Source organism: Ambystoma mexicanum, chromosome 10, assembly GCF_040938575.1.
Source record: "Ambystoma mexicanum isolate Mex_15411 chromosome 10, UKY_AmexF1_1, whole genome shotgun sequence".
NCBI classification, from domain to species: Eukaryota; Metazoa; Chordata; class Amphibia; order Caudata; family Ambystomatidae; genus Ambystoma; species Ambystoma mexicanum.
The window spans coordinates 1,278,836,230-1,278,862,614 of record NC_090932.1 but is presented as its reverse complement, the minus strand read 5'-3'; the positions used below and the strand labels follow the sequence as shown (position 1 = coordinate 1,278,862,614).

The 26,385-nt window shown below is 47.1% G+C and overlaps 1 protein-coding gene across 1 annotated transcript in view; it reads left to right on the top strand.

Annotated features, from left to right (window-relative positions):
- THOC5 (THO complex subunit 5) overlaps positions 1–26,385 on the top strand; it is a 476,028-nt gene that overhangs the window by 275,678 nt on the left and 173,965 nt on the right. Inside the window, exons 13-14 of the mRNA XM_069619274.1 lie at positions 2,267–2,368; positions 11,375–11,471. Of these exons, the coding sequence (XP_069475375.1) occupies positions 2,267–2,368; positions 11,375–11,471 (199 nt within the window). The remainder of the gene's footprint in view (positions 1–2,266; positions 2,369–11,374; positions 11,472–26,385) is intronic.

The window sequence follows — 26,385 nt, the reverse complement described above, 5'->3', positions numbered from 1 at the left end:
CCAGGGTCTGTTAGTCGAGGGGGCACGTCTCCGTCCCCCCTGATCGAGTTTTGGCTGGTGGCAGTGGAAACTACTTTTTATATTCGACCGCGAATATTTCCCTATGGGATTTCCCATTGTTTTAGGCTAACACATTTAATTATTTATTTACGGTAGCCTTAAACATACCACCGGTTTATATATTTATTTTTATAACTCCGGTTGGGACTTTTTGCCAAAACTTGATTCTAAAATGGCGTTGGTGTTCGCCTCTGTAACTCTGACCCAAAGTGGAGCCCTTTGTTCCACTTTTGGCGGGCTTCTCCACAGAAGCCCTCCAAAGTGGTGCCACTCTGTCTGGGGTACTTAGGAGGGGTGGAGGGGGATTTAGGCACCCTGGACTGAGTTACCTTGGTAACTCAAGTCGCACTCCGTCCTGATTGGCCCAAGTGGTGAGCCGCCCGGCTCACCACTTAGCATGGTTGAGTGACAGCTAGGCTGGGTGAATGGGGGTTTGCTGCATAAAAGCAGGGCTTTGGGGACTGGGACTTCAGAAGTCGCCACAGGACCAAGAATCCGACGAGGGAAGAGCTGAGCCGACCTGCTTCGACGACACCACCCGGTGGAGCCCTGCTGAACCGTCTCACCACTTTTTCCCGACGACCGAGGAGAACTCTTAACGGAGTGGCTCCTTCCCTTGACTGGTGGGGACAACCAGTTTTCGCCTTCTTTCCGTTCTTTGAGGTATCTCGTGGCCGCCTTGCCTGTGCCAAGCACCCCGGCAACCGGAGTACCACACTTTACCCCCATACCGCGAAAGTCGGCCCCAACCCTTTAACCGGAGGACTCCGCGGCTGGTTTCTTCCAGGGCAGTGCAACGACCCTCTTCTTCTGCTCTTCAGCGAGAACTTCTTCTCCCCTGACCGACGTCGAGCCCTGCTGCCACTGCCTGGAACAACTGCCACCGCTGGAGGATCCTTTCCGCTTAAGGTACTGTGTTCTGCCTGGCTTCCCTTGCTACCGACTGTACGGGGTAGATTTAGTCCCCGGCTTTCGAACCTGGGAGTGCCTGGGACACTTTGGCTAAACTTTCTGAGCCACTCTAACCTCTTTTTGACTCTTTGCAAGACTTTGAATCTCTAACTAACAGTGTGATCTTGGGCACATTTTCGCTCCGGCTACTCTAAGAGTGGGCCCTGCCTAGTGACTTTTGCTCACCTGTGACTTTATTCTTCTGTAAGCCTATTGCAAGTGCTCTGGACCTTAGAGTGGTGTGTCTAACCCATTTCTGCTTTTTCTCTCCCTTTCTTGGAAACTACTAGAGTGTCATCTAACGTTAAGCACTCACCTCTGTTTTAATTAAGTGGTGTTTTACCTAGAGTTGTCTAGATAGGAGAAAGGATTGAATCTACTTTCATTATAACTGTGTTGAAGTACTTTTACTATATTTTTGCTAGAGTGTTTTTAACTTATGTGTATTTTAAATAAATAACTATATACTTTTGAAACCAAGCTCTGGTCAGTGTTTGCTTGTGCTATTGTGTTTTGGTACATATTGTGTATACTTTACATACTGCCTAACTCTTCTTGAGAGAAGTCTGACTGCTCAGCCACAGCTACCAGGTAAATCTGGGTGGTACAGACTGCTACCAAAGGGGTTTACTGCTCTACCTGTAGTCTTAAATCTTTTGCAGTGTTCCCCAAGGGAACTGCACAGGTTTCTGCCTAACAGTGCCCCGGTTCAGCATAATATGGTGGCCTCCCAAAATTCACCCACCCCGCCCCCATCCCAATGTTGATTTGGGAAATAATTCTTAACTTTAAGTCCTAATGCATATCGTGCCTCTCATAACCCTCCAACAGGGCTGTTTCTGAATTTCATTTTAACACCATTGGAGAGTCTGGTCTTCCGTTTCAGGTTGACACACTGTTCTACCATTAGGTTAGTTGGTTATACAGCTCTCACCAGTGGATAGTGCAACTATCTCCCTAACCTATAGCTCCCCACTGTGCTGTCATCAAATAAGTCTCGAGTTTTCCCCTTTGGATAAACCATGTACCCATGTTGCACCACTGCAAATCAAGTAGATCCAGAATGGCCTTCAGGGTTATGGTATTTCTGACTTGCGCTCACCAACACCTCAGCATTCGCACGTGCCTTTCATTCTAGTCCATTAGCCAGCCCCATCCACTTTTGCGGTAGAATCATATGCCAAAGGTTTGCCAAAAAATGACAATTTTACTGATGCACTGTTGTGTATAAGATCTTATATTCTTTCTCTTCCAGAGAATTGCTGTGTCCAGATACCATCCTCAGCTGCCTTTATCCGAGGGACCACGGTCAGACAACGCCAAACCCTGCCAACCGCTACCAGTTTGATAAAGTTGGGTAAGGTGCCTGCAACATGTGACACCTGGGACGAGTATAGTCATCTATCCATTATACATGTGTTCATATTAAGCTGCAATTGACAATTTTCTAACATTTCATGCCTGAGATGTGTTGTGTTCAAGCACTGAATGAGTAGGGGCTTCTTAGGTGTGAATGAGCAGTAACAGTGTATGGTTCAGCAGAATGAAACTGTCTGCAATGCTTTCTGGAGATTTTCATCGGTTCAAGGAGCAGTGCCTGGTGCGTTCCAGTAGTGGTGAAGCATGGCCTGGAGATTTCAGTAGTGCATTAGGTCCAGACAGGCTACAGCGAAGAATGGGACCAAGCAAGCTGCAACTTATAGTAGTGATACTAATTCAAAGAGCATGTTTCGACCATCTCACATCTATGTAGGAGCAAGCTGCCATAGGTTTGAACAGTGGGGGTGGGGGCAGTCAAGGTGCTCGTAATATTACAAAATAGAAATTAGAAACACACTTTGTTGAACTTCTCGAACACCAAGTGAGACATCAGTACCATCATTTTCCCTGACTGCTATAGCATCTCTTTAATACTGTCATAGTCCAGAGGTTTTTTATTTTTGGTGTATCTTCCACTTGCTGATTTATTCCACCTAGTGCTATATTTACAGAAGTACCAGTTGTTGGGTAAGATTTTCATATCAATGATAAATCTTCCTGACCTGTGTCAACCCCAGAACTTTTTGCTAGACTGGTAGATTATTATTCCCTATACCTCAGTGAATGGGTACCTTTTTCCACACTTTTTATGGGTGTCATTTTTAAGACTCCCCATGGTGTCTTTTTAATGTTATCCTCTGACAGCTTGTGACACATACCGTCTATTGTTGCTGGGTTGCCCTTGGAGCTCCCTTTTTAACTTTATCTAGCTATCCTTGTGGAAACTACAGTTCCCAAGGGTATAAAAGATATTTGGATCCCTTTTACATTTTATTAGGTGAAACCAACATACCCTACCTTATGTGGAGTGCTGTGGAGATGCAATGTATCCCCTTTCTCCTTTTAACTGTAACATTGTTCTGATGCTTGTTAATCTGCTTAGAATCGCATGCTGTGCATATGGTCCGACATCCAGTGGTAACCCCCGGAGTATTGCGTCTTGTCTTTCACGGACCGAAAGGGGACGTCGGCATAGGCGTGTCTGTAACACTATCCCTATCGTGACGTATAGTGTACCCACAAGCCCTCACGCGCCGAGGTCCCTCAGATTTTTTTCCGCCCAGATAACTGGTAGCCCTATAGCGGAGCTCTTACATAAGAGACATTGTTTATCTTTATACCAACTTTGTCGGTTATTCCCCCTTAAGTCACTTTGACGGCGATTAAGAAATTCGACGAAGACTGCAGTGAATTTCTACGGCGGTGGATTTCGGCGCCTAAGATCCGGCGGCTGAGGCATCCATGTGGCCGGGCCCTCTGGCCGGCCTACACAGGGAGAGTGGGGTCGGGGTGGCCATATCTTTTGTTATGCCTCTTCTCTTTCCCCCTCTTTGCCCTCTAGGTCTGGTCATCTTTGTTCATACCTTTGACTATGGAAAGGACTCCATTTAGGTTCTGCTCTAAGTGCAGGGTCAGATACCCGTGGAAAGATGAGCACAGAATGTCATTCTTGTCTCTCCTTAGATCACAACGAGAAGCAGTGTGCGGCTTGTAAGCTCCTTCGGCCTAAGACCCTTAAGGATCGCCGTGTAAAGCGGTGGGCCATGTACAGTATGTCGCAGGCTGAATCCTCTTCACCCACCGCCATACTCGCCGAAAGTGATGGGGGTAGTGTCGGGAGCATCTGTCCAACACCCTTGGAGACAAATTTCGACGCCAAAGAGCAGAAGACGACGTTTTTCCACCTTTAGGCCCTTCTGGTTCCTCCAAGTGGACAAGGGAGAAATTCAAAGGGTGCATGGATCGGCTTGAAAGGATTGTCTCGCTTTCTGAGCATCCTTCCCCTAACAGATCTCATGCATATCCTCTTTTAAGATCTTCACGTCTCCAAGAAAATCCTGACTCTCAGCCCTCAGTCTCTGTCCACCATGAAGAGGTGGTCCAGATGGACACTTATCAGGACATCTACAGCGAAGAAGACCACCCTTCCTTCCTGCAGGACCACTCTTCGTTCCTGCAGGACTACACTGAGGACCAGGCGGATGCCATGGACAACTGGGAGGAAGCCCAGCAAGTGGAAACTGAGCCATGGACGCTCCCCACACAAGATCAGGACACCGATGTTCTATGCCTGGATTCTCCTCCATCCACCCCGGCTCTCCAGGCCTCGCCTGTAGACGACCAAATGGCCTTCAATGCCATCTTAAGGAAGGCAGCAGATCATTTTCAGATCACTACTCGAGAGGCGGTACCCGAACAAGACTTTGTGGAGGACATTCTCAAGGAGAAACCCCCCTCAAGCCATTCCCCTCCTAAATTCTGTTAAAAGAAGATTGGCCCCCTCCCTGGTGACGCCAGCTCAGACCCAGAGTGGAAAACCCAAGAGTGGAAAAGCTATTTCGACCAGCTCCATCTGACTGACCCTCAATATGTTAAAGGCCACGCCATCCCCGACTCCTTGGTAGTGACCATCACCCAGAAACGCGCAGGAGTACCCTTTGCTACAGGGGATGCACCTTCGGATAAGGAATCCAAGAGGTTGTACGCCCTAGGTAAGCGTGTTACCTCGGCGGCTGCATACACCACACGCTTAGCGAAGAACACCACGCTGCTGGCGAGTTATGCAGACGCACAAAGGAACCTGGTACAGGAAGGTCTCCCGTAGGTTCCTTAATCCGTTAGGACCAGGCTTCTCACCATCGTGGCCGAAGGCAGGCAGGTAAACCAGACTATAATCAAGAACACTCTGGTCACTGCTGAGACAGCAGGCAGGTCTCTGGCCCATGGACACTTTACTCAAGCAGCACGCTTGGCTTCGTAACTCGGGGTTCAAGCCTGAAACACAGGCCGCTCTTATCAACAAACCCATAGAAGAGACCAATCTTTTCGGGAAAGCGGTAGATGCCCTGGAGACGGCCAAGAAAGAGCATGAGACTCTCAAGTCCTTGCCACAGATAACCCAGAAACCTTCCCCCCCAAAAGGGAGTTGGTTCTCGGTCCTTTCGAGGGCAGTCATGTGCAAGTCAGAACAACTACAGCACGGGAAATTATAACTCTGGACAAACATCTGGAAACCTTGCCTACTACCCACGAAGGGGGCAGCAACGTGACAAAGGCAGTGGTAGAGGCCCGAATCCCAGAGCAGCCGCAGCCTCTGGTCACAAATGACAATCGGATCCAGGTCCCCGCCCATGTCACCCCGGTCGGGGGGGGTTTAACATCTTTCCTCATGGCATGGGAGGTGATAACTGCAGACCAGTGGGTTATAAAGACGGTCGCGTGGAATTCGCCCAACCACCACAGTTCAGACCACCACGCTCACGGCGTCTCTCACCGGACCATCTGCAGATTCTGAATCAAGAGGTGGAACCTATTCTTCAGGTAAACAAGGGTATTTATTCAGTGTACTTCCTTGTACCGAAAAAAGTATCTCGCCATGCGCCCTGTTCTAGACCTGCGCCCACCGAACAAGTTTATAAAACCCCAGAAGTTTTGCATGGTAACACTGCAGGAGGTGATCCCATTGCTGAAACAAGGGGACTACATGGCAACATTGGACATGAAAGATGCATACTTTCATATTTCAATGTTGCCAGTGGCGGCAGCACACCTGCGCAGACCATCAGTCCCAGTTTACCCTTACCTCGACGACTGGCTCATTACGGGGGACTCGTTCGACGCTTGTTTTTCGAACACCCAAAAAACAGTAGATCTCCTCTTGAGTCTGGGTTTCTCAATCAACGAAAAGAAATCCAGCTTAGTCCCCAGTCAAATAAAACCATTTCTGGGAGCTCTAATTCGGACGAAGGATGGTCTCGTCTTCCCCTCCAACGGGAGGGTTCAGAACATGCTTTTTCAGATCCCTCAATATGTAGCCAGTCGGGTGGTGACGGTGCGCAAAGCCGTGCGCTTGCTAGGAATGATGGCATCATGCATATACTTTGTTCCCTGCGCGCGGCTGCGCATGCGTCCCATGCAAGAGTGGCTCAACAGCCAGTGTTGTCAGGCCAGCGGACAATGGGAAGATCTGGTAGTTGTCTCGCCAGCACTCGTTCTCTCTCTGCAGTGGGGGTCAAGAGAAAACATCTTGAAGGGGGGAAGACCTTCACCACCCCTGCAGTGGAAGCCACTCTCTCGACAAACGCATCTCTCACGGGGTGGGGGGCTCACCTGCTTCAGCAGACAGCACATGGAGTGTGGTCCCCACAAGTAGCGTCCAACCATATAAATCTACTGGAGCTATTAGCTGTGTTCAAGGCATTGAAAGCCTTTCAAAGGCAACTACAAGGGAAGACAGTGCTGGTTCTGACAGACAGTACCACAGCCATGTATTACCTGAACAAACAAGGGGGCACACACTCTCCAGGGCTATCCAAGCTGTCCCAAAACATTTGGATGTGGGCTCGCAAACACAAGATGTTTCTGTTGTCCCAACACGTTCCAGAGGAACTCAGTCTTCTGGCAGACATGCTCAGCAGAGATTTCCCACTGCCCATAGAATACGAATGGCGTCTGCACGAAGACATTGTGTCCAATATCTTCGCAGAATGGGGCTTCCCAGAGATCGACCTGTTCGCTACTCAGGAGAATGCCCAGTGCCAAGACTACACCTCCAGGTACCCCCAGAACCACTCCAAGGGGAACGGTTTCTGGATAACATGGTCAGGGAAATTTGTTTACGCCCTCCCATCCTCCCCTCTGATTCCCCTACTCAACAAGATGCACCATGAACCAGTCACCATGGTATTGGTAGCCCCCATGTGAGCCCGCTAACCCTGGTTCGCTCATCTAATGGAAATGTCCCTCTCCCCACCAGTAAAACTACACTGCCCGTACAACATGTTGTCTCAGGACAGGGAGGAGACCCTACACCCATGCCCACAAACTCTGAGCTTAGCAGCCTGGCTTCTGAGGTCATAGAGTTTGGACACCTTCACCTCCCTCAGAGATGCATGAATATTCTCAGGGAGGCTAGAAAACCTAACATCCGCTATTGCTATTCCAGCAAATGGAAACGGTTTGTCATCTGGTGTAATACAAAGGGCGTCAATCCCATGGATTGCTCACCCGCACACATTGTGCTGTACCTAACCCATTTGTTGGACACAGGGTTGGTCTTCAATTCCCTAAAAGTTCATCCTGCTGCTCTTTCAGCCTACTCCACGTCACAACAAAAGTTATCGTGGTGGAAAATACTGGTGATTAAAGCTTTTATGGAAGGGGTTAAGAGGATTTATCCTCCCATTTCTCACCCAGCTCCTGGATGGGATCTAAATTTGGTTTTAACCAGACTCATGGATCTCCCTTTGAACCAAGGCATAAAGCAAGTCTAAAAGACCTTACTTCCAAGATGGACTTCCTAGTTGCTATGCACCGCTTTGGTCTGAAGCGCTATATAAGCCTAATAAAATACAAATACTTCTATTAGAAGGGTTAGCGAACTACAGGCCCTTTCTGTTCTTGACCCTTTTGTTATAGTCCACAGGGATAAGGTAGTTCTGCACACTCACCCCAGATTTGCTCCTAAATTCATATTGCAGTTCCATGTGAACCAATCGATTGAACTACCTACCTTTGTCCAGAATCCCACTAGCATGGCCGAAAGAAGCCTACGCACACTAGATGTGCGCAGGGCAGTCATGTTGTACCTGGAAAGAACGAAACCACTGAGGAAAACGAACATATTTTTTTGTTTCAGTGGCAGCTGGTAGAGAAGGGGATCCTGTCTCTAAATCAGCTATCTCAAGGTGGATTGTCAAATGCATCACACTATGTTACACTCTTGCTAAGAGAGAACTGCCCTTCAAGCCTAGAGCACACTCTACTCGGGGCACTGGGACTTCCATAGCATTCATTGCAAATGTTCCCCTAGAGTCCATTTGCAAAGCGGCAACCTGGAGTTCTGTACACACCTTTACAAAACACTATTTCCTAGACAATCATTCTAGGTCTGATTCTCAGGAGGGACAAGCATTACTAAGACATATTTGCTCTACTGTTCCTTCTCAAATCCCACCTCAAACTCCCGGTACTGCTTGCTAGTCTATGCACAGCATGTGATTCTAATCAGATTAACAAGCATCAGAAGACATGCATTACTCACCGTAATAGCATTTCTGCTGATTGTATCTGCTTAGATTCACATGCGCCCTCCCTACCTCCCCGCTCGGGGTGGAAGGAACATGGACGTCTTACTACTTTCTCTCTTCGTGTACTGACTTACAATAGCCTTGGGCTCCCTCATGGCAGATAAAATACAATCGGAGGGACCTCGGTGCGTGAGGGATTTTCGGTACACTACACGTCATGATAGAGACAGTGTTACAGACATGCCTATGCTGACGTCCCCTTTCGGTCCCCGTAAAACGAGATGCAATACTCCGGGGGTACCACTGGATGTCGGACCATATGCACAGCATGTGAATCTAAGCAGATACAATCATCAGAAATGCTATTACGGTGAGTAATGCATGTCTTACAAGGACAAACTTACCTTCAATGGATGGTGGCGGGGAACCTTTTTATTCGGTGCACCTTTACCGCAGGCTGTTTCTACAGCCCCAGTAATGGCACCTATGGGTGCTCATTTTACCAAAAGGGCCCCTCCCTTCTTTTTTTGGCACTGGAACCAAATCCTAAGAGGATGATGAAAACACGGCTGAGACGATTTCCAGCTACCGGAGAGCCTGCTGTTACCCGTCCTTCCAATCGACCTGGGGTCCCGGAACGGATGACCCCGACCCAGAGCCTGGTGAGACCCACTAGAGTCGAGCAGCATTTTGAGCCATCCAATGTCGTGCTGCGACCTTGCAGGGCTGCAATACCCTGGGACCTCTGGCCATTGTACGGTGCACAGTCTTCAGAATGCCGAATCTTGCTGAAACTTTGTGGGCATCCTGCTGGACCTCCAGAGATGTGAATCTAGTCTGAAAGGTCCCCTCACAGAGTGCTGGATCTTGCAGATGACGAGAATCCGACCAGTGATACTCCGTCTTCTTCCTGGCTCCTGAAAGGGCGCCAAAACCACACAGCCGCATCCAGCCGCAAGGAAACTCTTGCCTGGAGTCTTCTCCCGCTATTCCTGCTGCAACAATCATCCCAACATCCTGTCCTCCGTCTTCTTGACAAAGGAATCGATAGACCGGATTTTTGGCTTCAGATCCTGAAGTCTTCCTTCTGTAAATCTTCTTTTGTGATGAGGTACTATGTTGGCTGGGGTATTTTACCTACCTTAAGCCTTCTGTATAGCTTTGGGGTGTTTTCTGTGATTGGGAGGCCACTCATCCAGTTCACCCAGGCCCACTGCAGAATCCACCTAGGGTGTCTTTTCTGAAGTCCCTGGACCCTCCACTAACTTTAAAGTTAAATACTTGCTTGTTGGAACTCTGACTTAATGCCTGCAACTGAACCTTATCTCAACCTGCCTACAGCTGGCACCTGGATCATTGGGGTCCCTCTACTGCCTCTGAAGAAACTGGACAGGAAAAGGGCTCTGCCTTGAAAACCATAACACGTGTTCAAAAGTCAATTTCTTGTAAAAGAAGTTGGTTGGTAACTGTTACTCTGAGAGCGCACAGTTACAAAAGTTCTTACTGATCTTGAATGTGTGTTGCACTATTCTGAAAAGTATTTAGAAGGTTAATTTACTCACCTGTGAATTGGTTGTGCCTCTTCCCCATAAGTAATGCTGCTGGTTTGACTTTACTATTCCTGTTAGGATATAAATGTATGAGTGCCCCAATTGGGTCTTGCTTCCCCTGACTTGCTGTTAGCCTGTCCAGAATAAGTCTGCTTTAGGTTATACTTACCTCCTAAGTTGCTGAGAGCTCCTTTAAAAAGTATATATGTTTTACTTATCTTGTGTTAGCTGTGTGCCACCTAAAACAAGTTAATTATTGCTTGCCTTAATATGTGTTGCACTGATCGATCTGAAAACCAACTGTAATAGTATGCTACATTAGGTTTTACCTGCCTTGAATATCTGTGTGCCATTCTTGAAAAGTGTTCTCAGGTGTAGCTAACCTTGGACTGCATTGAGCCATTCAGATATAGTGTAATACGTTCTTACTGATCTTGGACTGTGTTTCACTGAGCTAAAAAGTAAGTGTAATGGTATATTAAACACCAAGGTCCCACTCCCCTAGTATAACTGTGTGTTATCCTGAATCAGAGTTGTAGGTGTTTACTGTCCCTAAAATAAGTGTCCCACTATTCTGAAAAGTATATTGTCCAGTTGACTTACTATGTGATTTTCTTGCAGAGCTTTGCGCGACAACTGTTGAGGTCTACTACCCTTGTATTACTGAAAGTAATCCAAAGTAACTATTGGTTGTGACTTCCCTAGAACTACTGTTAGATGTAAGGTTAAAGGCTTTGGTTTGTGCACCTTCAAGCATAGTGTTGTGTTTTTATAATTGTGGTTATATATAATGTGATGGTACTTATTTCCCCCAAGATATATCTGGGCCTACTTGTATTTAAATAAACCATTTATTTTTACAATACATAGTGTTTCAGTGTTTCTTTGGACCATGTGCATTACAATTTCTTTGGACTCATTCTACAACCTCTCTCTCACCTAAAATATGCCCGGCTGCTCTGTCTACGCTACACTATTCTCATGTGGTACAGCCTTATACTAAGAGTGGAGTCTTGTACTGTCTCAGTTGAATGGTTTTTCTAAGTCCTGTTGGACTTCAGAGAAACTGTTCTAACACCAGTTTTGAATTTGCATACATTGTATTCCCAAAAGGGTTGTCTGATTTCTTCTGCTCTATATACTTTGAACTAGGCAAGATCCCATTCCTGTTTACTTTTATCTCTATCTGATCTTCACGCATAATACATAGTATGAGGTTTAGCAGTAGTTTCTTTGTCTTTTCAGGATTTTATCTTTTGGTGACTATGTAGCAGAGTTGGGACACCCCTACTTGTGGGTGCAGAAACTGGGAGGACTGGACTTTCCTAAAGACCAACCTCAGGTAGGCAATGTCTCTGCTCTGTGCTCTGGTTTCTGATAACTGAAATCTATCTATCTGCATTGAACACCATCACCTCGGGTAAACTGTCACAGTATCCAGTCTTTTTATTGTAGATATTTCATAGCAGATTCTTTTTAACAGCTTTTTTTACTGAATTTTTGCAGCAATTTGCAGGGGCTGTTTGGCTGAGGAATTATGCTGGGGTGAGGGTGGAAGGGGAGCGTGGGGGTCTTCCATTAGATTGCTGTATAAAAATACTGCAGTGACATTGCTGCGAAAAAACGCATACCAATGTCAACGCACTCTGGCACCCCCGTCTTTGGTTTTCTCAGACATCTGTTATCTGAGAGCACCCTTCCTCAATCTCACTTCAGTTAGGTAACTAATGTCCAGTGCTCTAAAGCGAACAAAGCCTCTAATGCAGGAAAATATCACACTGACGTAGGGAGCACCCTTCTTAGGGCGATTTGTTTCCACAGTCCTCTGAGACAAGGGGTGTGAAGAGACCTATCTTCAGTATAAATCCGGGTGTCAACCAAGTTTATCCACAACACACTATAGGTACTGTAGGACAAAATCAAATGGGTTACACATGCATACGTAATAAAATACAGCAAGCATAATCTGGTAGGGCATAGGTACTGAGAGGCAATACGTAGGTAATTGCATATCTATGGGCTTAGTATGACCGTAACGCCCCAGTCTTTGTATACTTTTACATTGGATGAAACCTGTTATTCTGGACCTACCACTAGCTGACAGAATATGCAAAGCACCAACAAGACACTTACTGGGTAAGTAACGTTAGTCATAAACATGTATTCAGTATTGCATCACGATTAAATAAAAGTGTCATGTAAGTACTTGGGAACACCCTGCACAGTGAAGTAATACATAACAAAATGCTACAGAGGAAAAGACACTGGTTCCAGTTAACTCGAGGCCATGCAGTGTAGGAGACTAACCCGATAGGTGAATACTAGGCGTTGGGGAAACTCTTCTCTTTTAGCAACTTCCTCTCCATATTCTATGGACCCCCAGACTTTTTGCTTTGGTGTTTATACTTTGTCCTGACTTTTTACAATAAAGTGAAGCTTTCAGCCTCACTTCACTGTGTTTTTCGCTCACTTGATCTGGGGAAACTGACTTAGTCCTCCAGACTGTCAGTAATGGGGAACTGTTTCCCTTAGTCTTTTTAAATGTTATCTATTTTGGGTAACTTTTTCATGTTGCACAATGGGTCTTCCAATGCAGTGAAATGGGGATACATTAGAATCGCCCTAGACAACACACACAGGATATTTTGGTTACTTTTAAATGTGCCGTAAAATAAGCTGATGGCAGCAGTTACATTTTTACAATGTTTCTTGTTTTTTTTTTAGTTGGCCTTCTCGTGTTTACTGCATTTGGCTACTAACTGTAGCCAGTGTCCTAACATGGCTGTGCCACAAGGTTTTCCGCTTGCTCTTTGGCCATTTTGTTCTTTGGCCTTCTTCCTTGCTTGGCCATGTCAGGAATTTCTTTTTATGGTCATGCACTTCCCCAGGACAGCCTCGCTTTTCGTGAGCTAGTGCCTACCACGTGTTTCATCCCAGGAAGTGGGTTGGGGACTGTCTGGTCCCAATCCACATTCTGGTGCCAGTATGTCTGGTGTGCATGCATTAGTCAGACACACAGGGGTCCCTGATTGGACCACTGCTGGTGTGCATGTGTGGGGCCAATCTTTCCATTGGAGGGCTGAGTGTGATCACTCGCCTGACTTTGGGATAAGGGGCAGTGTCCTGCAGCCATTCCAGGAGATCTGAAGAGTAGCCAAGTATCCTGTGTAGCTGTGAAGACTCTGGAAGACCCTAGGATGTTCCCGGACGAGGTCTGGCAACCAGTTCTTGCTGCAGTCCCGGTGGAGCCCTGTCTGGCTACTGATCTCAGAAGACCCTCGTTGCTTGGACCCTCTGGACCGATGGGAAACAACCAGTCTCAATGTCTTCTTGGTGGCCTGCGAATTGGAGTCTTGGGAAGTGTCCCTGGGCCATCCAGTGGGCTGACTTACTCCAGTTTGGGCTAACGCGGTATAAGTGTTGCAGTTCTGCATTTTGTCTTGGAACTTCAGGGGTCTTCAGCGTGTCCTTTAAGTAGTGTTGGGCTGGCCAGGAAAGGTCCCAATGATGAAGAGGGGTTCATTTTGCGCACGCCATATTTGTCACTGGGGGTGTGGCAAGGTTGGCGCGATGTTGCAATTTTATGTGTATCCACTCTAGCTAAAAATGAATGGGATGTGTTACTTCAAATGTTACTTAGTGTTCAAGATTGATGCAGATTAGATTTGCACACACATAGTAAGATAAATGCCAAAAGCGCCAAATGAAATATAAACTATTCAGACATGGTTTGCTACGCAGTGCCTAGAAGCTGGGCAGTGAGTTTCATAATGCGCATGCGAGGATGGGGACTTGTCACGCAGAACCCACTCTAAAGAAGAGACGATATTTATTAAACATGCACAATACACAGGGAATTTATAAATCTACACATAGTGTTTTTTTTTGTACTTTTATTAAACTCTGTAGTCGGGTGAATTTTAAGTGGCTGGGAAAATCCAGTTCTGCAGGATTGGAGGCTGAAGGAGGAATAATGATTGACCGAGCAGATGGTCAGCTAGCAAACTGACCAGAGGTTTATGGCCTAGTAGTTTCGCAGAAAGCAGATGTAATCTCTTTTGTGATGGGAGCTTGCAGAGGGATCCAGCTGTTTGCTTTTGGTCAACAATAAACATGGGGTGAAGTGACGCTCTAGGCCAGAGTAACCGATTCTCATGGGTTTTCATTGTTTTCTCAGGATGTGCCATGCATGGTAGTCGTTAAGATTAGAGAGACACCAGCATGATGGGGTGGCTGAGATGGTTATCTACAGTTCAAAGGAACCAGTTTAATAAAAACATGCAATTTCTTGTTGGTCTCACTCAAAATATTTTTAATTGTATGAATCACTATGTGAATACTAAACCACATTCATAAATTGCATTTGGGTGCAATCATTAACAGCCAACAATAACCTCTTGGCGCACGTGCCCTTTGGTTTTGCCAACTAGTTACACAGCTCCTGGTTAAACCAAGAATATTCGTAACCCTTGTTCTTGTAGTATTGTGATTTGACACATTTTGTCGATTTATTTACATCAGTGTTTGCATAAATCTTTCTATGCATCATTTACAGTACAGTCTGTAAGGTTTTAGTCTGTAAAAACGAGAGTGGGAAAGAGAGAAGGATAGAGCATGAGAATGGAAACATGGGTTTATTGTTATGGTGTAGCAGAACAGTTTTATTTTCATTTGCTCACCTCCTCACTTAAAAGCATTCTTATTTTCAATTTTAAAACTAATCCAAAGTGCTGCCCTGGGATGATTTAGGGTGTGGTGTTTCTAATTGATATTAATAAAGTCCTGTGATGTTGATACATCATTGTGCACTGGCTGTCCTCCTTCCTCACTGACCTTCCCTCCAGGTTATCCTGGGTTCTGTGTTCTCACCCCCCTCTATCTCCACTTGTGGCGTCCCCCAGGGCTCTAACCTTTCGCCTTGGCTCTTTAACATCCATCTCACCCCTCGTGCTCACCTTATCTCCACTTTCTCCCTGCACTTCTAGTGTTATGCAGATGACACCCAACTCTTTTTCAGACTACCCTCTGCATCTCTTCTGACTTCCAGTGTCATTCCTAATTGCTTTTCCGCCATCCAGTCTTGGTGTAACAATGATCTCTGGATCAATGCCAGCAACACTGAGATTCTTCCTATATGGACTCCTGTTCCCTCTTTTCTCCCTTCACTCTGGTCACCCTCGATGGGCTCGCCCCCCTCCTCCTTCTGAAACCAGTAACTAGGGAGTTATCATTGACTCCTCTTTCCCCTCATTCTTCACATCTTGGACCTTGCCAAGAAGGCCCATTTCCAACTCTACCTCCTCACGGGCGCCCTGCCTTTCCTCACCTTTTCCCAGAAGTCTAATATCTCCAGAGCGATGGTATTCTCCAGGCTGGACTATTGTAACAGCCTCTTCCTTAATCTACCTTCTTCTCTCCGCCCCCTCCAGCTAATCCACCTTAAACCCAGGGACTGTATCTCTCCAACCCTAAAATATCTCCACTGGTTGCTGCAAGGATCAAATTCAAATCTCTCTGCGTCATCCATAAGGCTGTCTAGGGCCGGGACCATGCTATCTGCAACTCGCTCTCACCAAATGCTCTCCTTCCAGATCCCTCCATTCCTTCGAGTCCAACACTCTACTTGTCAAGCACTTCTCTGAGCAGAGAGCGGGTGGCCGTTCCCTTTCCTTGGCTGGCTTCCTCCTCTGGAACAACGCCCACCCTTCTCTCCGTCTTGAGCAGGATCTCAAGTTCCGCAAGCACCTCAAGACTTTCCTCTTCACCTCCTTCCCTCTCTCCCTCGCTAAACCCCACAGTCGCGGTGATTGGGGGCCTTGGCCCCTTTGTGTCCTTCTGGGTCCTGGCCTTTTGTCCATTCGCCCTCAGCATCCGCCTTCCCCCTGCATTTGCCTTTAGGCACCACTTGGACTGTGTTGTCTCGCATGCCTGCACTTATTGTATGAGCTGGTGACCCCTCTTGCTTCTATTGGTCACTGCCTGGCACTTACCTGTTGCCTTTGCAACTGGCTCTCTGGCACGTCGCCCCTCTGTGGAACCCTTAGCACTTACCCCCTTCCCCTCTCTCTCTGCACTTGCACGATCCAAATATTTAAAAGACCTAGTAGGACCGCTTCTGTATTTTGCTCATCTCGGTTATCATGTTCCATTGTCTTGCTGTTCCCTTCCCTTTGCAGGCGCTTTAAAACTCAATTTCTTAATGTATAAGCGCCTTACAAATGACCATTAAACAAACAAACATTGATCTAAATAAAAGAATGTGCACCAGCATGTGACCTTTTATAACTGTGAATACCTAAATGTTCAGCTAGATGGTGGAGTGATTGTGGGTGGTGGTTAGGCCTGCTTGCTTGGGTAGGGCAAAGGGCCATGCTTAGATACCAGCTCTTTTGAATTGCAGTATTTTAAATCCTCAATTTGACTGTTTTCTCAGTAACTGTGTTCTAACACGTAGTGCTTCGGATTACCTTATTCAGTTTGGTCAAAGGATATTTCAGTATTTGGCAATGGGTTGGGCAAGCACTGCTGTTATACCCTCTGGGCGGGGCTGGTTTCCGTTTATATCCTGTAAGGCAATAGTAATTTAAAAACAAGTTACCTAATGGTGACCCTGTGGGCTTCATGAGGGTGCTGCACAAATGGTAGGAAAAGTTACCTATGTTTGCGACCTGGTTCTGTGGAGCGGATTAAGTTTGTTTTCTGAGGCTTGTTAGCGTGAATGAACACCCCCTTGGAGATTGTTGCTTCTCTGTTTCGTGTAGTTTCTCTGAAATAACAAGGGTTGTGTTAGGCAGAATTTCAGGCAGTACCCTCTGGGAACACCACACACAATTAGGACTACAGGTGTAAGCAAAAACCAACCTTTGGTATAAGTCTGTACCACAAACTTTTGGTAGCGAGCTGAGCAGCCAGGCTTATCTCAAGAGGGAATGTGAGCAGTAGAAGTATCACAGTGGTTCAAGTAGACACACTCAAGGTTTCTTGGTAAAAAATACTTAAACATTTATTTACACAATAATTTAGAAAACTTTCACTAGTAGAAATCAACTCAATATTAAACACCAATATACTACAGTATCAAACTCTAAGTGATAAAGACAGTTTGCGCTCCCCTGAAAAAGGAGACAAATGGCACTTCAGTACTTTTAAATAGGAATAAAAAGCATAGGTTTGTACAAAGGGTTAGAAAACGCTTCTTTTAGATAATGCAAAGGTTCAATGTACCAGGAGGGTCAGTTCGATTCAATAGGCCAGGCCAAAGTCAATAGTCTAGTGTTTTTGGCAAGAACAACACAGTTCTGGTACAAATGGAGAAGTCTTTGTAAATGTTTTTAGAAGTAGTTCAGGCGATAAAGAAAGTTCTGATGCTTGTTAATCTGCTTAAAATCACATGCTGTGCATATGGTCCGACATCCAGTGGTAACCGCAGAGTATTGCATCTTGTCTTTTTCGGGGCCCGAAAGGGGACGTCTGCATAGGCATGTCTGTAACACTATCCCTATCGTGACGTGTAGTGTACCCAAAATCCCTCACGCGCCGAGGTCCCTCAGATTGTTTTTTTCAGCCCAGATAACTGGTTGCCCTATAGCGGAGCTCTTACTAGAGACATTGTTTATCTTACCGAATTGTCGGTTATTCCCAGCCACAAGAACATCTTCGAAGAAGACTACGGGGATTCGTCTACGGCTGTGGATTTCGGCGCCTAAGATCTGGCGGCTGGATTTTCCACGTGGTCGGGCCCTCTGGCCGACCTATACAGTAGGGAGAGTGGGGTTGGGGTGGCCATATTGTCGGTATGTCTTTCCTCCTTTCCCCTCTTTTCCCTTTTGGTCTGGTCATCCTTCCCTTTAGCTATGGAAAAGACTCCTTTTAGATGCTGCCCTAACTGTAGGGTCAGATATCCTTGGAAGGACTAACACAGGAGGTGTAACGCCTGTCTCCCCCTAGAGCATGACGAGAAGCGGTGTGCGGCCTGCAAACTCCTTCGGCCTAAGAGCGCTGTGTAAAGCGGTGGGCCGCGTACGGTATGTCGCGGGTGAAACCCCCTTCCCCACCGCCACACCCACTGAAAGTGACAGGGGTACTTCGGATGACCAAACATCCATTGTGGATGTTATAGACCATGAGGCGGACGTTTCTAGGTCTGCCACGCCCGTCCCCGACCCTTTAAGGCCTGACTCTGGTCTTGCTACAGGGACAACACCCGACGACAGGGGTGTAAAAGCGCATCGCACTAAGCACACATTCCCTACACCGGTTTCGACATCTTCGTTGAAAAAGGTGAAAACGCCAACAGGGCCACCGAAAACATCACCGGTTTCCTCAGATCATTCTGATCCAAAGCCTTCCCCGCATCCGCAGCAGCGTCTTGCGACTTGGCATTCTAAATCAAGTAAGGGCGCTGCTCCAAACACTGCACACGTTGAAGCGTGGAAATCTGACGCTTTGACGGTCTCTAAGGCCGCGGTAGGCCCGAAAACTACGGCTAGGCCTCTACCCGGAAAACCGACCGCTAGGCCCTCTAGTGCCACGGAAGGTAGTACACCTACCGATAAACCATCGGAGCCACTGTCTCACGCCGATTCGGCGACTATCGAAAGCAGCATCGAAAGAATTACAGTGGGCCTTACCCCGGTTCCGCCTAAAGTTATGGGACAAGCCGTGGAAAAAGTTTCAGATGCGGATTGGGATCCTTATTATTACGCTGCTTACGAAGATAGCCAAGAGCCTCTTTCCGACACCCTAAGAGACTCTTTTCGACGCCACAGGGCAGAAAACATCCTTTCTCCACCCGCAGGGCCGTTTGGGTCCTCTAAATGGACTACAGAAAAGTTTGAAGGGTGTATGGATCGGCTGGGGAGGATTATCGGGTTTTCTGACCAGCCTCATCCGAAAAGGGCTCGGATAGACCCTAATCTCCAAATTGAAGATCAGTCTCATGCCTTCCAGCAGGAAGACGTTGTCCACATGGACACATATAGGGACATTTATAATGAAGAAGAGGAAGCTTCATTTCTACAAAGTTATGAGGAAGAACAGGATACTACGGACAACTGGGAAGAAATCCAGCAAGAAGGTCAGGACCCATGGACACAGCAAGATCAGGACTCTGAAGTTGTGTGCCTGGATTCTCCTCCGTCCACCCCGGCTCGCCAGGCCTCTCCTGTAGATTACCAAATGGCATTCAACTCCTTGTTGAAAAAAAGCAGCTGAATACTTTAAAATTTCCACTCAAGAGGTGGTGCCTGAGCAGGATTTTGTAGAGGAATCCTTAAGGAGAAACCTCCATCTAGCCAGGCTATACCCCTCCTCAACTCTGTTGGTGGCTCCCTCATTGGTATCACCAGCTCAAACCCGGGCAGTGAACCTAAGAGACGAAAAATTATTTCGTCCTTCCCCTTCCAACCCTCTATACATCAGAGGGCACGCCATCCCAGATTCATTGGCAGTGACTACCACTCGGAAAAGGGCAGGGGTACCCATGGCCACAGTGGAATCACCGCCAGACAAGGAATCTAAGCGGCTGTATGCCCTTGGCAAACGTGTCACGTCAGCAGCCGCATACACTAAGCGGATTGCTAATAATACAACACTATTGGCAAGCTATGCTGACGTCCAATGGAACTTGCTCCAGGAAGGCCTCCAAGAGGTTCCTGAACCCGCCAAATCAAAGCTTCTCTCCATTGTAATGGAGGGAAGACAAGTTAACCAGCACGTGATCAAGAACACCTTGGATACTGCGGAAACTGCAGGCAGGTCTCTGGCCCAAGGGACCGTAGTGAAAAGACACGCTTGGCTGCGTACGTCAGGTTTGATACCGGAAACTCAAGTCTCCCTCATCAACAAGCCCATTGAGGACTCGAACCTCTTCGGGAAAGCGGTGGATGAGGCTTTGGAAACGGCCAAGAAGGAGCATGAGACTCTGAAGTCTCTGCAACGGATCACACAGAAACCTTCCACCCAAAGGGGTAATAACTCTCGGCAGTCCTTTCGAGGGCAAACCTGTGCTGGTCAAAACAGCTACGGCACGGGAAACTTCAATTCGGGACAAACATCTGGAAACCCTGCATACTACCCAGCAAGGGGTCAGAAACGTGGCAAAGGCAGAGGTAGAGGCCCCAATCCCAGAAGAGCCACAGCCTCTGGTCAGAAATGACCACCAAATCCGGGTCCCCTCCCATGTTACCCCGGTCGGGGGGCGATTAACATCTTCCCTCATGGCATGGGAGGGGATAACTTCAGACTAGTGGGTCATAAAGACGGTCGCCCACGGTTACTGCGTGGAATTCGTCCGACCTCCACAATTCAGACCGCTGCGCTCACGGCGCCTTTCACCGGACCATCTGGAGATCCTGAATCAAGAGGTGGAAGCACTGCTGGGAAAGGTCGCCATAGAAGCCGTCCCTATTCTTCAGGTAAACAAGGGTATTTATTCAGTGTACTTACTTGTACCCAAAAAGGACCTCACCATGCGCCCTGTTCTAGACCTGTGCCCAGCGAACAAGTTTATAAAACCCCAGAAGTTTTGCATGGTAACACTGCAGGAGGTGACATGGCAACATTGGACATGAAAGATGCATACTTTCATATTTCAATCTTGCCAGCGGACAGGAAATATCGAAGGTTCATGATCGAGGACAGGCATTACCAATTCAAAGTGCGGCACTTCAGCATCGCCTTGGCGCCAAGGGTGTTTACCAAAGTCCTGGCAGTGGCGGCAGCACACCTGCGCAGACTATCAGTCCCAGTTTACCCTTACCTTGACGACTGGCTCATTACGGGGGACTCGTTCAACGCTTGTTTTTCGAACACCCAAAACACAGTAGATCTCCTCTTCAGTCTGGGTTTCTCAATCAAAGAAAAGAAATCCAGCTTAGTCCCCAGTCTAATAAAACAATTTCTGGGAGCACTAATTCGGACGAAGGACGGTCTCGGCTTCCCCCTCCAACGAAAGGGTTCAGAACATGCTTTTTCAGATCCCTCAATATGTAGCCAGTCAGGAGGTGACGGTGCTCAAAGCCATGCGCTTGCTAGGAATGATGGCGTCATGCATATACTTGGTTCCCCACGCGCGGCTGCGCATGCGTCCCATGCAAGAGTGGCTCAACAGCCAGTAGTGTCAGGCCAGCGGACAATGGGAAGATCTGGTAGTTGTCTCGCCAGCACTTGTTCTCTCTCTGCAGTGGTGGTCAAGAGAAAACCTCTTTAAGGGGAAGGCCTTCACCACCCCTGCAGTGGAAGCCACTCTCACGACAGACGCATCTCTCACAGGGTGGGGAGCTCATCTGCTTCAACAGACAGCCCACAGAGTGTGGTCTCCTCAAGTAGCATCCAACCATAGAAATTTACTGGAGCTATTAGCGGTGTTCAAGGCATTGAAGGCCTTTCAGATGCAACTGCAAGGGAAGACAGTGCTGATCCTAACGGACAGCACTGCAGCAATATATTACCTGAACAAACAGGGGGGCACTCACTCTCCAGGGCTATCCAAGCTGTCCCAAAACATTTGGATATGGGCTCTCAAACACCAGATGTTTTTATTGTCCCACCATGTTCAGGGGAACTCAATCTTCTGGCAGACGTACTCAGCAGAGATTTTCCTCTGCCAGAAGAATACGAATGGCAACTACACGAAGACATTGTATCCAACGTCTTTGCAGAATGGGGCTTCCCAGAGATCGACTTGTTCGAAACTCAGGAGAACGGCCAATGCCAAGACTACGCCTCCAGGTACCCCCAGAACCGATCCAAGGGGAACGGTCTCTGGATAACATGGTCGGGAAATTTGTCTATGCTTTTCCCCCTCCGACTCCCCTTCTCAACAAGATAGTACACAAGATGCACCAGGAACCAATTACCATGATACTGGTGGCCCCCATGTGGGCCCGCCAACCCTGGTTCACTCACCTGATGGAAATGTCCCTCTCCCCACCAGTAAAACTACCCTGCCCGTACAACATGTTGTCTCAGGACAGGGGGGAGACACTACACCCATGCCCACAAACTCTGAATTTAGCATCTTGGCTCCTGGGATCATAGAGTTTGGACACCTGCAACTCCCTCAGAGGTGCATGGACATACTCTGGGAAGCGAGAAAACCGAATACATGTTATTGCTATGCCAGCAAATGGAAACGTTTTGTCATCTGGAGCAATTCCAAGGGCGTCAATCCCATCGATTGCTCACCCACTCACATTGTGCTGTATCTAACCCATCTGTTGGACACTGGATTAGTCTTCAATTCCCTAAAGGTTCATCTGGCTGCTCTGTCAGCCTACACCACATCACAACAAAAGGTGTCGTGGTGGAAAACACCGGTGATTAAGGCTTTTATGGAAGGGGTTAAGAGGATTTAGCCTCCCATTTCTCACCCAGACCCTGGATGGGATCTGAATGTGGTTTTGACCAGGCTCGTGGGAGCTCCCTTTGAGCCTATGCATAAAGCAAGTCTGAAAGATCTGACTTATAAAACAGCCTTCCTAGTGGCTATCACTTCTATCAGAAGGGTTAGCGAACTACAGGCTCTTTCTGTTCTAGACCCCTTTGTTACAGTCCACAAAGATAAGGTAGTTCTGCGCACACATCCCAGGTTTGTGCCTAAATTCATCTCAAAGTTCCATGTGAATCAATCAATCGAACTACCCACTTTCTTCCAGAACCCTACTAACATGGCCGAAAGAAGACTACACACACTAGATGTGCGAGGGCAGTCATGTTCTACCTGGAAACATGTCTGAAAGAAGCCTACACACACTAGATGTGCACAGGGCAGTCATGTTCTACCTGGAAAGAACTGAACCACTGAGGAAGACAAAACAAATCTTTGTTTCAGTGGCAGCTGGTAGAGAAGGGGATCCTGTCTCTAAATCAGCTAACTCAAGGTGGATTGTCAAATGCATCACACTATGTTACACTCTTGCTAAGAGAGAACTGCCCTTCAAGCCTAGAGCCCATTCTATTCGAGGCACTGGGGCATCCATAGCATTCATTGCAAATGTTCCCCTTGAGTCCATTTGCAAAGCGGCAACCTGGAGTTCTGTACACACCTTTACAAAACACTATTGCCTAGACACTCCTTCTAGATCTGATTCTCATGTGGGACAAGCAGTATTAAGACATCTTTTCTCTACTGTTCCTTCTCACAACCCACCTCCAACTCCGGGTACTGCTCACTAGTCTATGCACAGCATGTGGTTCTAAGCAGATTAACAAGCATCAGAAGACATGCATTACTTACTGTAATAGCATTTCTGATGATTGTATCTGCTTAGATGCACATGCGCCCTCCCTACCTCCCCGCTCGGGGTGGATGGAACATAGACGTCTAACTACTTTCTCTTTATGTGCTTACTCACTATAGCCTTGGGCTCCATCACGGCAGAAAAAATACAATCGGAGGGACCTCGGCGAGTGAGGGATTTTGGGTACACTACACGTCACGATGGGGATAGTGTTACAGACACACCTATGCCGACGTCCCCTTTCGGTCCCCGAAAGACAAGATGCAATACTCTGCGGTTACCACTGGATGTCGGACCATATGCACAGCATGTGAATCTAAGCAGATACAATCATCAGAAATGCTATTACGGTAAGTAATGCATGTCATATGCTGGGTCACAAGCTGATTAGGCCTTCAAGTTGGGAAAGTTTCACAAACTTCCACCACGAGATTTGGGATTTCTCAACCAAATGACACAGTACTTTAAAGTGGAGCAAAAACATGCAGCTGAAGACGTTGGTTCCTGCCAGGTCCTGCAGGTCTTGCTGTTCCTGAACCTCAGTCTTGGGGTCAAGAGGGAGGACGTCGGGGAACTCCTGCACTGCACGCGATCGTCATCGGAGCAAGAAAAATGCTGTCACTTCAGCTCAAATAATTGGCTTCCAAACACAAACTGGTGTCCTTCCCCTTGGTTAACCTTAACCAGCTCCGCAAATGGTATCCAGGCGTTTGCTGAATTGATTGGTCCCACCAACTCAAAGGGAGAAGCCGTCCTTGAAGGAGCTTCTCTGTCGATTGGAGATCTGGCAATTCGGTGTTGCAGCAGGGCTTTACGGGCAAACCAACAGTCCAGTGGTTGCAGCAGCTGTCCTCTTCCAGCTCGTCTTCGGTTCATTCGTTCCAGTGGTCGACTCTGCCTTCCAGTCCTGGAGACTCGCCTTTTAAACAGTTTTCTCCCCTTCATTCCAGCCTGGCTGCCAATCACCCAGCAGGGTGGCTGTCCTTGCCAGTCAGCCAGCCAATCCCGCCAGAGTGCATTTGGGTCTCCTAAAAGACTAAGCACAGAGTTTCGGGCACCTCCCTCACTTCCTGCCCACCCCAGACACTCAGATGCCATGGGCAGACTTCAGTCCTGAAGCCCGCCAAAGGCTTGCAAACAAAGGGACCGAACGTGATTTGGCGCACAGAGTTAAACGCCAGAAGGACCTTTTCACAAAGAAACGGTGAAAAAAGATGACCAGAGTCTGTTTTTATAGAGGGGTCTTGGGTGCCATATTGGAAAATATGGCAGCCCCGATGTTTAGTTACTGGTGTTCGCGGTCGGGAAAAATCATGGTAGTTATAAAACCACTGCCACCAGCCATTTCAATAGGACAGGGTAGCTTTTGACAGCTACAAGAGTGTTTAGACCTAGGGGATACGAAGTAACCCCTCCAGCACTCTATAGGAAGATAGTTTATGCTGGGTCTGCGAATTTAAAAAGACTAGTAAAGTCAATTTAACTGTACATTCTTTGGGGAACAGTAGTTCATCCCAGAGAAGATTTTTAAACCTTGGGGAGTCCAAAGGACACCCCTGTGCCACTGCACTGAAGGTGCTGTGTGACACAACAATAAAAAGATGATGCCTTATGGGGTTATCTAAAACTGCATAACCAAAGAACACAAGAGTAAAACACATTGAAAATGAAATATTCGAAGCCCCAAAATATAGCAAAAGAACTGGAGGGCTCTAAAATAGAGGGAATTTAGCACTTGGGTGAGAATGCTCCCTAACAGGTTGTCATTTACGCATTCTCTTGCAGGCGTGTATTGCAGAAACAAATGCCCAGTAAGTGAACTGGGATTGTAATGCAAGCTGGTCAGGGATAGTGGTGGGAGCACAGTCTTACCTATTTTTGAGTCAGTGGTCCAGTGTAGAACTCCTCAAAGTAGGCAGTGGCATTTCGCTCAGTCATTCTGCCACCTTCATCTTGGAGGAGTCTATTGATATTGTTGGAATGTCTACCTGATGACATCACTTCACAGGGGATGCGTGGGGTGGCCTATCTGTATGCCTGCCTGTTAATAAGCATTCAACCCATATTGGGATGTTATTCATGAACGGTTGGTACCTAACTATGCAAAAATAAAGCTTCTTGATTAAAGCAGTAGTTCCATAAACGGAGTAGCTTGGTAGACTAGTAGGAAGCCTGACCTTTAATGTAATTGGCAGACGTGCCTTCTGAGTATATTGTTGTGGGATTTTGGGGAAAGAAAGGGTTTGGATTTACTGACCCGAGTTGAGCAGGCTTCAGTGAACATGTGTTTTAGAGCCAGGATGTCCATTCGTAGTCTGCGCATAATTGTGGCTTGCATACAAATAGTGCACGTCGGCAGAATTTACCAGCCAGACCTACTAGAGCAAGGGTTCACGTTACTTGTGTACCGTGTTTCATAGACTAGGCACATTGTCCATTTATATGAAGATGAGAATGCCATTGTCAAGTGGCATTTGCTTATGGCCGGCTGTTACGTTGTGATACAAGTCCAAGCGGGGAGGGATCCTCTGGCCCCACGCTGAGATATTCTGACCTGTTGCTAATCTCACTGCAGAGTATGGTGTGTCCCCGTAAACTATTCCAATCCGTTACAATGCTTATAATTGGGAGTTCTCTTTGTTATTATTATATACCCATGTTGGTGCTTAGGTAAGAATTGATGATGTAACACTGTGTGAGACTACACAACACTTATCTGCTTGGTATTAGGTAACCTACCTTTTGGTATAGGCCTGTACTACACAGGTTGGTAGTGTGATTTAGCAGCCAGGCATATCTCAAGACTGGTAAATGTGAGCTGTAGATGTTGGGGATAATTCTCAGAATTGTGCTAATTCCTCTCTACCTTAGAGACCCCCAGCGCTTTTGCTTGACTCTAGGGCTTTTTAATTTTTAACCTGGAGAGAGTGAGACCTTTTTTCCACTATCATGTATTTTTCTTTGATTTAAACACTGTGTTCCTTTTGGTTTTTGGAGTCTGACAAACTCCATAGG